This window comes from Lipotes vexillifer, unplaced genomic scaffold, assembly GCF_000442215.2.
Source record: "Lipotes vexillifer unplaced genomic scaffold, Lipotes_vexillifer_v1.1 scaffold1486, whole genome shotgun sequence".
Lineage (NCBI taxonomy): Eukaryota > Metazoa > Chordata > Mammalia > Artiodactyla > Lipotidae > Lipotes > Lipotes vexillifer.
Window position 1 is genome coordinate 582,104 of NW_006779719.1, and position 14,521 is coordinate 596,624.

General features: G+C 34.5%; 1 protein-coding gene across 1 annotated transcript in view; it reads left to right on the forward strand.

The window, feature by feature from the left end:
• The window catches only part of JAK2 (Janus kinase 2), a 140,996-nt gene that overhangs the window by 108,907 nt on the left and 17,568 nt on the right, over positions 1–14,521 (forward strand). The window contains exons 11-20 of the mRNA XM_007452926.1: positions 1,205–1,391; positions 2,079–2,206; positions 3,710–3,844; positions 4,964–5,051; positions 6,615–6,742; positions 7,881–8,019; positions 8,912–9,063; positions 9,212–9,362; positions 10,115–10,251; positions 12,501–12,690. Of these exons, the coding sequence (XP_007452988.1) occupies positions 1,205–1,391; positions 2,079–2,206; positions 3,710–3,844; positions 4,964–5,051; positions 6,615–6,742; positions 7,881–8,019; positions 8,912–9,063; positions 9,212–9,362; positions 10,115–10,251; positions 12,501–12,690 (1,435 nt within the window). The remainder of the gene's footprint in view (positions 1–1,204; positions 1,392–2,078; positions 2,207–3,709; positions 3,845–4,963; positions 5,052–6,614; positions 6,743–7,880; positions 8,020–8,911; positions 9,064–9,211; positions 9,363–10,114; positions 10,252–12,500; positions 12,691–14,521) is intronic.

Consider the following 14,521-nt stretch of genomic DNA (forward strand, 5'->3'; position numbering starts at 1 on the left):
AAAAGCAATCATCTTATATTTAGCATATGTAAAATGGAGTAATTGTCCATAAATACAATACATAAAGTAGGTTGTTCCATGACTTTAACGTTGTAAAATACTGATAATCTATCCTAATTTCAGAGTATCTTTACTGTCATATATGACAGTCTATTATATTCAATTATCATATCAAAATGTATATATTTTTTATATTTACTGTATTTGCCCAGCATAATATTAGGGGTAAATATCAGGGAGTCTATGCTATAACCCTGCTTCAAGAAATTTATCTTTTGGAAAAACAAAAATAAAGTATACCAAAAAATACTAAATCGAGTATTGTTTATTACCCAGTATATCCAGTGTAAGCAAATATTGACAATAAGAGAAGGGATTACAATTATTAAGAAAGGTCCTTTGGAGTAGGAAGCACTTGAGACTGACTGGAGATAATGAGTCAATTTTATAAAAATGGTTCTAAGTCGGTTGAATATGTTTATAAGAAGCAGTTCAAAAAATAGATGGTTGAGCAAGTTCATAATAGAGCACATAAGACAAACATTGAAAAATATTAAAATTGCCATATTAGACATCATTGACAAATACAGTAGAGGCACAATAGGTAGTCACCTTTGCTTATGGAATGGGGTCAGAGTTAGGGAGGACTTCACAGAAAAAGTGGAAATTGAACTGAGTTTTAAGGATTGAATAAAAAGTACATTGCTCAAAAGGAAAGGATGTACATTCTGTAGAGAGATAGCATGTACAGTTATCAAGGCATGAAACAGCATGGCATTTGCTTGAAAAATTTTAGGTCATCTAATGTATCTAGAGCATGGGTTGTATGTTGAGAGTGGCAGGAGTTGAGGTTGGGGATGGAGGCAGAAGCCAGCTTATGGAAGGCCTTGTATGCTAAAATAGTTTTAGACTTTATTATGTAAATGGTGGAAAGCTGTTAAGGATGGTATTATTATTGTTTGTTATTATTGCTTTCTTCCTTGCCTTTCAATAAAATAACTCTTAAGCCATTTCTGTAGGCTAGGCAGTTGTAATTAGATGCCTTTTTGAGGAACCAAACACCTCTCTCACCTTATGCTGGTATTCATGGTTCAAATGTCTAAATGTTCTCTTGGTTGTTTTGTGATATCATTTTTGTCACAGTAATCACTATTATGTCCGTTGTGATTTTTCCTTCCCTCTCTTTATAATTAAACTTACATAGAGAGAAAACGTCATTGAATATAAGCACTGTTTGATTACAAAAAATGAGAATGGAGAATACAACCTCAGTGGTACTAAGAAGAACTTCAGTAATCTTAAAGATCTTTTGAATTGCTATCAGATGGAAACTGTTCGCTCAGACAGTATAATTTTCCAGTTTACTAAATGCTGTCCCCCAAAGCTGAAAGGTAAAATAGATTTCTAGTTATTTTTTAAATATTGGCCATGGATGATGTATATGGTGGAAGATATTTTCAGCATGTTGATTTCAAAAGAAATAGGAAAGACGACGCTCCAAAAACAAATTAATTTTTTCCTGATATGTTGTACAGGCATCTAATAGAATTGTTCAGTTTGGTTTGTGTTTTCTAGAAGTGACTTAAAGTTTTGTAATTCTAAAATGTACTTAAAAAAAATAATTTCATGGTATCAGTAAGTCACTTATTTATTGAACTGAAAGACCTCAGTACCAAATTCTCATATGTTATTCTAAGTAAAAACTTTCAGATTCTTTTATAATTTTAATTTCTTTTAAATTATCTTTTAAAATAAAAATAGTAAGGTTGGAAATCCTTTGAAGTAACAGGCATATTAAAATTATTATTAAAATTCCTGAAAAATTATACTAGTTAAGGAAGGTATTATAATTTTGAATATATAAAATAACTGGTTAGAGTACATCAAAGTTCAATGAATAAACTCCTAAAATAATTTTCTATGAAAAAAAAAAAAGAACAATAAGAGGCTGTTAAGCATTTCTTGTATATAGAACACATTTTATTTTATCCTTTTGGAGCAATTTATATCCTCAGTGTGTTTTGATTTTATATATATATATTTTTTTTTTCATTCATTCTGTCCTTTTTTTAAAACAGATAAATCAAACCTTCTAGTCTTCAGAACCAATGGTATTTCTGATGTACCAACCTCACCAACATTACAGAGGCATAATAATGTGAACCAAATGGTGTTCCACAAAATCAGAAATGAAGATTTGATATTTGTAAGTCATTAGATGCTGATTATTGTCTTTTTGTCTTTTTAAAACAACAACTGTTTTCTTCATTTTCTACCCCACATTACATTCATATGACATTTGGAACTCTTTTATTATAACCTATGTTATAAAAATTTTATAGCAGTTCACATATTTTTATTTCTTGTGAAAATGTGATACCGAACTTAAGTTAATTGTTTTAAGAATGGAATTGTATTCTCTTTTCAGGAATTAAAAAAAATTTTAATAAATTAAAAATTAAAAGTCTTCCTCTAAAAAAGTATCTTAATTCTCAAGTTCTCAAGAAGGTAAGGGAAGTTCAAAGAAGGTACTGAAAACAAAGTAGTACATAAGAGCTGATGTTTGGCCACAGAACATTTCGGGGGATCAGGATTACCAGGACCCTCACGTAAATACATCCTCAGTGAAAAATATATGGATTGTGAAAAATTCACCCACTAGCAAAAAGAGAAGAGTGTTGTCTGTTTTAGTTGAGCTCTTAGTTATGAAAAAGTCTGTCCTGAGAATTTGTAATTATAAACTTTTGAGTTTGGGTTTCTTTATATCACCTGCATGGTTTGAGAAACCCTAAGCCAATAAATTAAATTAAAATAACAAGTGGTATTCCCCGAGTAACACCCTGTGGTGGTTGGCAGAGCAAATATAAAATCTTTTTGGAAGAATATACTCTTAACCTAGGCCACCCAAGATTCCCAGTTAAAATGACTCCAAACATGAGCTTTTAATTGAAATTTTTTAAACATACAGAGAAATAATCCTGGATTAAGCAAGAGTCAGAAGACCGACAAATATCAAATTATACTCCAAGAGCTTCATATAACAGACTTTTCAGATAGAGATTATAATATACATATATATGTGTGTGTGTGTGTGTGTGTGTATATATACACACACACACACACACATATATGTTTAAAAATAAAAAAGGAGTTGAAAACATGGGAAAAACCAAGACATCAAAACAGCCCAAAAAGATTTGGGGGGGAAAAGTACAGAAATGAAAAATATACTCATTGACATTAAAAAAATGAACAAATTAAAAAGCAGATTACTCACAGTTGAAGCGAGAACTAGTGAATTGAAAGTTTGATCTGAAAATTATTCATAGGCAGCAGAGAGGGAGAAAGAAATGGAAGTTATGAAACAGAACTTAAGGGACATGGAGAGTAGAATGAGAAAAACCAACTGATGTCTGAGTTCCTTAAGGAGACAATAGATAGAATTATCCAGAATTATAAAGATATGAATCCTTATGTGAGTAACAAGAAGCGGAGAGTTGCCAGGTAACCTGACTAACATTACAAAACTAATAATAATAGATTGCAGGCAGCCCTGCTTCAGAGTGCAGTCTTTCAACAATTATTCTGTAAGGATATGCAAGAAGTACTAGTGGATTTTTTAAGACTGTTTGTCATTGAACATATTTCCTAATTCCCACTTCTTTTTCCATCTTTATTCATTCTTTCTTTCCATTTTTTCTGTTAAAAGCATGAAAGCCTTGGCCAAGGAACTTTTACCAAAATTTTTAAAGGTGTAAGAAGAGAAGTAGGAGACTATGGTCAACTGCATGAAACAGAAGTTCTTTTAAAAGTTCTGGATAAAGCACATAGAAACTATTCAGAGGTTTGTATATTCCTTTTGTAGGTCATGTAGTTTATGATATTTAAAGATATGCTCTCATATGTACACAACACATTCATGTATGCAGCTTTTCAAAATTGTTATTTTTATAAGTATATATATCACGGACCTTTCTGAGGATGTATTCTGGTGGGTCTAAAAAAATATGGAATTTTTTCATAATAACTAATTTACAAACTAAATATTAAGCATTGTGTTATGTGTATTATTACATCTTTGCATATACTAAAGCGGTGGCTTTTAAATTTGGCTCCCCAGAGCTTCATGGGTTCCACAGGTTTCCTCTGTAATTTCGCCTACTTAAAAAAAGTTTGAAAGGCAGTGTATGTGAGGAACACTCTAGGTGAAATGTTGTTACCTCTGGGCATCATCCAAAGATGCTAGCCAGCAGAAACCCAGCTGCCAGTTGCCAAAGTCCTTAGTATAGTAAGATATCACCAAACATGATGTGACAAACATTTATGATACTTAGAATGTCTTAAAGGATGTTAGTAGAAGATAATGTGAAACATAGAAGCTAAAGAGTTGTTCTAATCCAGAACACCACAGTGTTGATGATTGTGATCTTCAACAGCCATACCCAGAAGTTCAAGGCAAAGTTTAGTTGAGTTAGAGTGATGTTAATACCATGCCAGTTTCCTCACATAGTTGTTACACTATTTTATCTGCACAGCGATCATTCTTAATTTTTTAGGGAGTGTTACTTGAAGCTCCCATCCATTTACTAAAGTCCCACATCACTGTCTTTGGTGTCTGTCTCTGTTCGTACCTCTGTTCTCTATTCTAGGTGCTATGGGTCTAAGCCTGTTAATCTTGCATCATTCATGTTGCTCTGTACCAACCACTATTGCTCTTTCACATTGCTGTCTGCTTGAACCAAGCTTACTCAAGGTTTTCCTGAGAATGAACTCTAACATCAAGGTTGATGGCAGTTGTAAGTCCATCTGAAGGGACCAAAGCACATTGTAACCTTATCTATAGTCCTGCTAATAGGAGAAAGTGCATTTCTTTTATGGCAGAGAGAATCTTTCTGAACTATGAATGCTTTTAGACACAAAAAATAATTCTTTTGCATCTTTTGTATATTTTTCTTTTCCTTAGTCTTTCTTTGAAGCAGCAAGCATGATGAGCCAGCTTTCTCACAAACATCTGGTTTTAAATTATGGAGTATGTGTCTGTGGAGAGGAGAGTAAGTAAAATGACTGGCTTCCTTATGTTAATGTTATGCCTTTCTCAGAACATCCACTTTTATTTATATAGAAAATTCAATTTCAGGATAATAGATATCAATATAAACTATAACAAGGAATTAAATATTGTTGAAACCAAAAACACTGTGGAACTGTTCAGTTATATCTTCTTAAAAAGGAAACCAATGAATGAAATTAAAATGCAGTAAACAGTTTAATATGGCTTATGTTAAAATGCCAGACAGTACAGTATTATAGTAAACAAAAACAACCTTTTCTGTTAACCATAGCAATACAGATTATGGCTGGTTCAACATAACATTGTAATAACTGGCCATTTCAGTACAGATCTCTTTGAAATTATTAAGACAAAGCATATAAATATTAGATTGAATAGTAATGGAACTGACTGAAATGATTGGATGTTGATATAGATATAATTTATGGCTAAATTTAAACTGTTCATAAAAACTCAAAAGTTTACATTCAGAAATTACTTATGTAATTAATTTCCCATTTTCCATTAGTAATGTAGATTAAATATGCATCCATACTTATATAACATTTTTTCATGTTTTTGAAAATTGATAGTCTTTTCAGAGGCAGTGGTTTCCAAATCTGTTCTGTAGAGGTATCTCAGGGGACTGATGAAATGGGAGTAAATCTAAATGCAGAGTGGAGAGTTCTGCATCTCACTGCCAACTAAAGTGGTTCTGTATTTCTCTTTTTTATTTATTGATGTTTCCCATAATTTTTCATCTAGGGGAAAAAAAGAATATACTTCTTTACAAAGTTTGAAAACAATGTTTTAGAGCAAATAATCCCAGATCTTACATTTGCTTTTATACTTATTTCATTGATTCTGTGATACATTTTTTTCACATTAAAAATATCTGAAATTAGGAAGTGTGATATAATTGATGACATTTCATAATTTAATTGGCAATTTTTAAAATTTTATGACACATAATAATGGGACATATGACAGTCAGTGGTATCTCTGAAATATAGTAGGTCTTACATGCCACATAAAAAAGTTTTACTAAGCTCTTACTCATTGTAACTCTTAGATCTTTTTTTTGACACTTGCCCTGATGTAAATTTCCCTGCAGTCAGTTCTTTATTATTGACATGTTGACTGTTCTCCAAATTAACTATAGGCAGAAAAACTTTCATAACATTTGTTTTAGTTACCCAGCAAGGTCCAAAGGTAGTTTTGTCACCAAAAGTTGTTGTATATCATATGAAAACTAATTTTAATATTAGATGAAGCAGAATCACAATTTGGGATTCGATCTACATACATCTACATATTATTATACATAATGTACAATTATATATAATATTGTGTTTATATGTAATTGTTTAGACTTTACCTTTCTGTTGTGAATAAACTAAAACCCCAGTATACATTTTATATAGCTGTTAACTTTTCTTTAGTGAATTTTACGTAGTTTAATCTCTTTACCTATAATATCACATATAATTATAAAAGTTTAAAATTATATATATTTTACTCTACTGTACTTGAGGCTTATTATTATCATTATATTTTAATGCAGATATTCTCGTTCAGGAGTTTGTAAAATTTGGATCACTAGATATATATCTGAAAAAGAATAAAAATTCTATAAATATATTATGGAAACTTGAAGTGGCTAAGCAGCTGGCATGGGCCATGCATTTTCTAGTAAGTAATTAGTATATTCTTTTGTCAACTTACTGTTTTAGATTATGAAGCAATGTGAAAGGATCTTGACCTGGGACCAAGAAATAAATCTGTAAATGGATGTTGAGTCATTTAAAATAATCTGTGTTAGTTGATGAAAGGCATATATTTATGTGAAATCAATTTTGAAAGAAATAGTTTTGTCATCCCATCAATCTCTTAGAACTGCTGATGGACAGTCTGTAGTTTGTGTATCTTGGCTTCAGAGAATTTAATGAAAAATTATCAACAAAATGTTGTGCTAACTATGAATAGCAAAAAATCCCTGCAGAAAATACCTTGTTATGGTATTTGTGGGTAATTGGACATTATGTCCATTGAGAAAGCAGTTTTGCCAGAGAAGCAGAATACCAGAGGGCCAGCTAGTGATCAGATCCTTAAGAATGCACGTACTGAACAGAAACAGTATTTCTTGCTGTTAACTACCACCTACAAATATATACTATTTAAAATCTCAGCTTAATAAAGTGAACTGGCATTAAGTAGTTTTAAAAAGTATTCGTGGGACTTCCCTGGTGGCGCAGTGGTTGAGAACCCACCTGCCAATGCAGGGAACATGGGTTCGATCCCTGGTCCAGGAAGATCCCACATGCCCTGCGGAACAACTAAGCCCATGCCACACAACTACTGAGCCTGCACTCTAGAGCCCGCGAGCCACAACTACTGAGCCCACGTGCCACAGCTACTGAAGCCTGTGCGCCTAGAGCCTGTGCTCTGCAACAAGAGAAGCCACCACAATGAGAAGCCCACTCACTGCAATGAAGAGTAGCCTCCGCTCGCCGCAACTAGAGAAAAGCCTGCGTGCATCAACGAAGACCCAACGCAGCCAAAAATAAATAAATAAATAAATAATTATTATTTTTTTAAGTATTTGTTTCTTTGTGGGTATAGAGCATTGTTTCACTTAAAATGTAAAACACAAAGCATGTTGATGCCATAAAATTTCCTTTTATTTTCTCAAAGTGTGCCTCCAGTTAATGTTTATTAATACTGTTTTCTTATTTTTACTTTTTAAATCCATATTGGGGTCTTGGACATATTAAGTGCTCAAATTATTTGTGGATTAATATTTGAATGTATATGCATTTAACTTTAATAGGAAGAAAAAACCCTTATTCATGGGAATGTGTGCACCAAAAATATTCTTCTTATCAGAGAAGAAGACAGGAAGACAGGAAATCCTCCTTTCATCAAACTTAGTGATCCTGGCATTAGTATTACAGTTTTGCCAAAGGACAGTAAGTTCTACAGGGATCGAATTTAACTTTATTAAGCTTTGCTTGGAAAGAGGCATAAAGATCAGGCTGTTAATTTTTCTCAAATTCTATTTTATTGACATGTTCTTGATTAATAATAAAAGTTAGTTACCATTTTTAGCAATCTAAATTAAGTTATAGTTACATCCTAGTCTCTGTTTCTCCTTTCTTATAAGCATGTTTCTATGTACTGTAAGATGATTTTTTTTAAAACAGTGTTAATCCCTAATTATATATGGAATATTGGATTTTATCCAGTTTTACTGTGAAATTTTTAAATATCATTCTTTGAGCCACAAGTAAATTTTTCTCAATTTTTCTTCCCTTTAGTCGTTAAATAAAAATTTGAGAAGATATATTATCAAGTTTGAATTTTTTATTTAGTTTAATTATTCAGCTAATTATGACTTCTTAAAACTTTTGTGTTGATAACCTTCTCCTTAACACAATTAATTAAAGTAAAAAATTCAGTCAGATAGTTGAGAGGCATTTTTTTGATCCAAATAGTGTTGTAATTGTATTTCATTACATTAGCTAATTTCTCTAATTGAATGTCTAAACTTAGAATCCAAATTTATCAACTTTTGTACACTGATGCATGGTTTCCTGTTTTAGCCAATAGTACTTAAACTTGGTGCCTTTATATGAAGACAGAGACTGTAGGGCAGAAAATGTTATAGGATCTTAGTTAGATCTGATACTCAGGGGGACTTTACCCTTTGGAATGGGATGTGAAGAAAGAATATATATTCATATGGTGAAGGAGAAAGGACTCTGTACTCTCTTAATTATACAGCAAAAATTATTAATTATTGACATATATAAGAATTGTTTAATTGTGGGAACTCTTTACTTTGTTCCTATCATTTGAAAGTTCTGCAGGAGAGAATACCATGGGTACCACCTGAATGCATTGAAAATCCTAAAAATCTAAATCTGGCAACAGACAAATGGAGTTTTGGTACCACTTTGTGGGAAATCTGCAGTGGAGGAGATAAGCCCCTGAGTGCTTTGGATTCTCAAAGAGTAAGTTCATGTAAACAGTGAAGTTGGAATTACCTTGTGATCCCTGATATTTTTTGCACATGATTTAATATTCTTTAGCCCGTTTTATGTAAAAAAGGTTGATACGGCATTTATAATTTATTATCAACATGTGGTTCTTTAATTATAGAAACTACAGTTTTATGAAAATAGGCACCAGCTTCCTGCACCAAAGTGGACAGAATTAGCAAATCTTATTAATAATTGTATGGATTACGACCCAGATTTTAGACCTTCTTTCAGAGCCATCATACGAGATCTTAATAGTTTGTTTACTCCAGGTATGTATTGATGGAGCAATCTTAATGAGTCTCCAGCTATTTTTGTATCTTTGTTATATTTAATAAATCCTTACTAATTTTGTAATCCCCTCTGGAAAGTTCCCTGATATATTTTCAGCCCTCTTAATTTCTTACGTTCATTTGACTTTTCCTACTTTATACATTTTCTGGTCTCACTGATTGTGAAGTATTTCCATTTTTAAAAAAGGCTTTTTCCCTTTTAATAACCTCATTTTAGTTTGCCAGTTAATGAGTAGTAAACTATAGAAGTTTATTTGACTTACTTGACTTTTTAAAAACAATTCTTTGTTTTTTTAACTAGTTCTCATATATTCTATAATTGATTAATTTTGTAAACATGAAGTAGATTTGTTTTTGTTTGTCCTCTCCTCCTTTAAAATACATAGCTAAATATACATGTGTCTGACCTATAAGTATTTCCTGTTCCAATACTATTTGCTCTTCTCACCACAAAAATCGGCATATAATCTTACTTTATAACTATTAAAACTACCTATTTTGGAAAGTATTCATTTATCCTTTGCAAAAATCTTTACTGAAAACATGTTAGATTATGGGTTATAATTCAAGGCTTCCATTAACATAATCAAAACTATTAGAGTTGCCCTTTATCGATTTGTATTTAGTATTTCTAACTCATTCTGATTATTTTGGTCAGCTTGAATATGTATTATTTTAACGTAGAGAATGGATTTGCCAGCTTATGGTAGAAATATTCTTTATTTCTCCAGATTACGAACTATTAACAGAAAATGACATGTTACCTAATATGAGAATAGGTGCCCTAGGGTTTTCTGGTGCTTTTGAAGACCGAGACCCTACACAATTTGAAGAGAGACACTTGAAATTTCTACAGCAACTTGGCAAGGTAAGATGTCAGAAGATTTTTAAATAGTTAAAATATAATCGTAAAACATTTTATTTAGGGAAAAAAAGGCTTAAGAGATTCTCTAAAGTTCACTTTCCACAAAATTTTAAAGACTGTTTGTATAACCAACAAGGATCTACTCTATACCACAGGGAACTCTGCCCAATATTATGTAACAACCTAAATGGGAAAATAATTTGAAAAAGAACAGATACATGTATATGTATAACTGAATCACTTTACTCTACACCTGAAACTAACAAACATTGTTAATCAACTATACTCCAGTATAAAATAAAAAGTTTAAAAAAAGTGTTTGTAGAAAAAAGGCTTAGTTGTCAGATGTTGAAGAAATGCTGTGTTAAATAAACAGCTGTCTTTACTGAAGAACTTCTCAGAACCTTTAACATGTACTGTGCATTGAACATTTTCAAGAGATGGATAAATTAGGCAGTATTTTCCCCAATTAATTTGACCATGAGACTCTTCCTTGGTAGAGGGCGCTTTGGTTATGAGATACAGAAAGGAACAATTAATTAAGCCTTTCCACCGATGTCCTTTTTCAGTCATCTCAGAGAGAAATAATCTACTTGTTCAGAGTCTAGATGTTGACTGGACCATGTTTACTAGCAGACAGTCTCTCCCTGCTGAAAGGTCACACAGTCATGCATAGCGTACATATTTTAAGTAAGATCAAGAAAACCTTAGTTCTTAGCAGGTCCAATCATAGTGGTAAAGCCCTCTTCCTCTAAGCTTGCTAGTATAGGATTCTGTACCATGTAGCTTTATGAACTGGATTTTGGCTTGGATGTATTATGTAGGCCTCACTTAGGTATCGAATCTAAACTAAATGTTCTGATCCAGCTTTACCTGAGCTAAACATTGGGTGTTATATTATTTATTGGCTTAGTTATATTAATACTTTGCTGTCATTCCTGGTTTGTAAAATAGTCTCGGGAATGTTTCAAAGTATGTAGCAATGACAAAAAAAAAAAAGTATGTATTTGGGTGTATTAGTTATCTATTGCTATGCAACAGATCACCCTAAAACGTAACAGCTGAAAACAAAAAAGCATTTATTATCACACAGGTTAGGCGAGTCAGGAATCTGGGAGTAACTTAGCTGGGTGGTTATAGCTCAAGGTCTCTCACTAGACTGTAATCAAGGTGTCAAGCCAGGTCTTGCAGTCTCCTCTGAAGGCTTGACTAGGGGAAGGCTTACTTCCAAGCTTACCACATGGCTATTGACAAGGCCTCAGAATATCTGCTTCCAAGCTCACTTACACGGGCCTCTCCACAGGCTGCCTCACAACATGGGAGCTGAGAGCAAATACCCAAGATCGAAGCCATTGTGTTTTTATATCCTAATCTCAGGAGTGGCATCTTATCACTCCTGCCATATTCTGTTCATTAAAAATGAGTTAATAAATCCAGCCTACACTCAAGGGGAGGGGATTTTAAAAGAGCTTGAATGTCAGAATATAGAGAACATTGGGAGATAATCACAGAAGCTGCCAACCACACAGGCTGACCTTGGCTTAAACAGCAGACATTTATTTCTCATAATTCTAGAGGCTGAAAAGTCTAAGATCAAGGTTCCGGTAGGGTTCAGTTTCTGATGAGGGCTCTTTTCTTGGCTTGCACATGACCACCTTCTCACTGTGTCCTTATATGGCAGAGAGAACTGGTGTCTCTTCCTCCTCTTATAAAGGCACCAGCCCTATTGGATGAAGGATTCACCTTTATGACCTTATTTAATGTTTATCACCTCTTCACAGGGCTTATCTCCAAATACACTCACATTCAGGGTTAGGGCTTTATCATATGAATTTGGGGGGATGGGCATGGACATTCAGTCTGTAACATACCCTTATTCCATATAGCTCACTGACAGTGACATCAAAGGCTATATTGTGAAGAAGAAAAGTTCTTGCTGCAAGTTGGTGATAGAAATTTAGGAATTCCCTGGCATGTCCCTTGGCTTATCTTAAAAATTAATGTTAATGATTTGTTTAAATGCTTTTTTGAAGTTTTTATATTTCAGCCTGTAATTCCTTTTGAAGAAATTAAATATTTAAGTTTACTACTCACCTATTGAAATATTATCTCCTTTTCTTGTTCTGAAAGTTGTTTAATGTGAGTTTCAAGATACATCTTCTAGCTGCTGAAAATTGCCTGTATACTCAGAACTTATTAGTACTTTTTCTAGAAAACTTGAGATTTCTATCTTAATGTGATGTATTATTTAGGGTAATTTTGGGAGTGTGGAGATGTGCCGGTATGACCCTCTACAAGACAACACTGGAGAGGTGGTGGCTGTGAAGAAGCTCCAGCACAGTACTGAAGAGCACCTCAGAGACTTTGAAAGGGAAATTGAAATCCTTAAATCCTTGCAACATGACAACATTGTAAAGTACAAGGGAGTGTGCTACAGTGCTGGTATGTTGCCCATTGATACCTTTTTTGAACTCTTGGTATGTCTTTGACATCCTGGGTAATATTGTAGAAACTTATAATGCCTCCAGATCTGGACTTAAAATATTCCAGTACCCAGAGAAAGAAGCATTCTGTATGACTGGAGATTGTATTTGGTGTTGGTGGGCTGTAACTACAGGAAGTCCTTGACTACTTGATTGATCATTCTCTTCACTGAGGATGGTGATTACCATTCTTGCTTAAACTTACTAAGGGAATGTCATTTTTAAAGAAAGAAATTTTCTGTGAAAATATTTTTTTAAATTAGATGCTTTTTATTCAGTATAGATGAGGAGAAAGGAAGTTTTCTCATCAGCTTATTTTGGTTTGCATAATGGGTTACAGAAGATTAAAACGTAACTATTTTTAAAACTTCTATTCAAATCTTTTTGATTCAAAAAGTCATTGTTCTTGGGCTTCCCTGGTGGTGCAGTGGTTGAGAGTCTGCCTGCCGATGCAGGGGACACGGGTTCGTGCCCTGGTCCGGGAAGATCCCACATGCCGCGGAGCGGCTGGGCCTGTGAGCCATGGCCACGGAGCCTGCGCGTCCGGAGCATGTGCTCCGCAACGGGAGAGGCCACACAGCGAGAGGCCCGCGTACCACACACACACACAAAAAAAGTCATTTTCTTAACTACTACATCACCTTTAATTTTATAATCAGGTTTTGTCATCTTAGACTCAGATTTTTTTTTTTTAATAATAACTCCAGGACTTCCCTGATGGCACAGTGGTTGAGAATCCACCTGCCAGTGCAGGGGACGTGGGTTCGATACCTGGTCCAGGATGATCCCACATGCTGCGGAGTACCTAAACGCATTCACCACAACTACTGAGCCTGTGCTCTAGAGTCCGTGAGCCACAACTACTGAAGCCCGCACACCTAAAGCCCGTGCTCCGCAACAAGAGAAGCCACCTCAGTGAGAAGCCCATGCACTGCAACGAAGAGTAGCCTCCGCTCGCTGCAAATAGAGAAAGCCCCCACGCAGCAATGAAGACCCAACGCAGCCAAAAAAAAAAAAAAACTCCAGCCATGCTTTATTACTATTATTTTTTTTTTGCGCGTCCGGAGCATGTGCTCCGCAACGGGAGAGGCCACACAGCGAGAGGCCCGCGTACCACACACACACACAAAAAAAGTCATTTTCTTAACTACTACATCACCTTTAATTTTATAATCAGGTTTTGTCATCTTAGACTCAGATTTTTTTTTTTTAATAATAACTCCAGGACTTCCCTGATGGCACAGTGGTTGAGAATCCACCTGCCAGTGCAGGGGACGTGGGTTCGATACCTGGTCCAGGATGATCCCACATGCTGCGGAGTACCTAAACGCATTCACCACAACTACTGAGCCTGTGCTCTAGAGTCCGTGAGCCACAACTACTGAAGCCCGCACACCTAAAGCCCGTGCTCCGCAACAAGAGAAGCCACCTCAGTGAGAAGCCCATGCACTGCAACGAAGAGTAGCCTCCGCTCGCTGCAAATAGAGAAAGCCCCCACGCAGCAATGAAGACCCAACGCAGCCAAAAAAAAAAAAAAACTCCAGTCATGCTTTATTACTATTATTTTTTTTTTAGGTTGCACTGGGTGTTAGTTGCGGCTCCAGGGCTCCTTAGTTGTGGCATGCTAACTCTTAGTTGCAGCATGCATATGGGATCTAGTTCCCTGACCAGGGATCAGACCTGGGCCCCCTGCATTGGGAGTGTGGAATCTTATCCAGTGCACCACAAGGGAAGTCTCTTAGACTCAGATTTTATATATCTTTTAAGTCTTTTTTTTTTTTTTTTTTTTT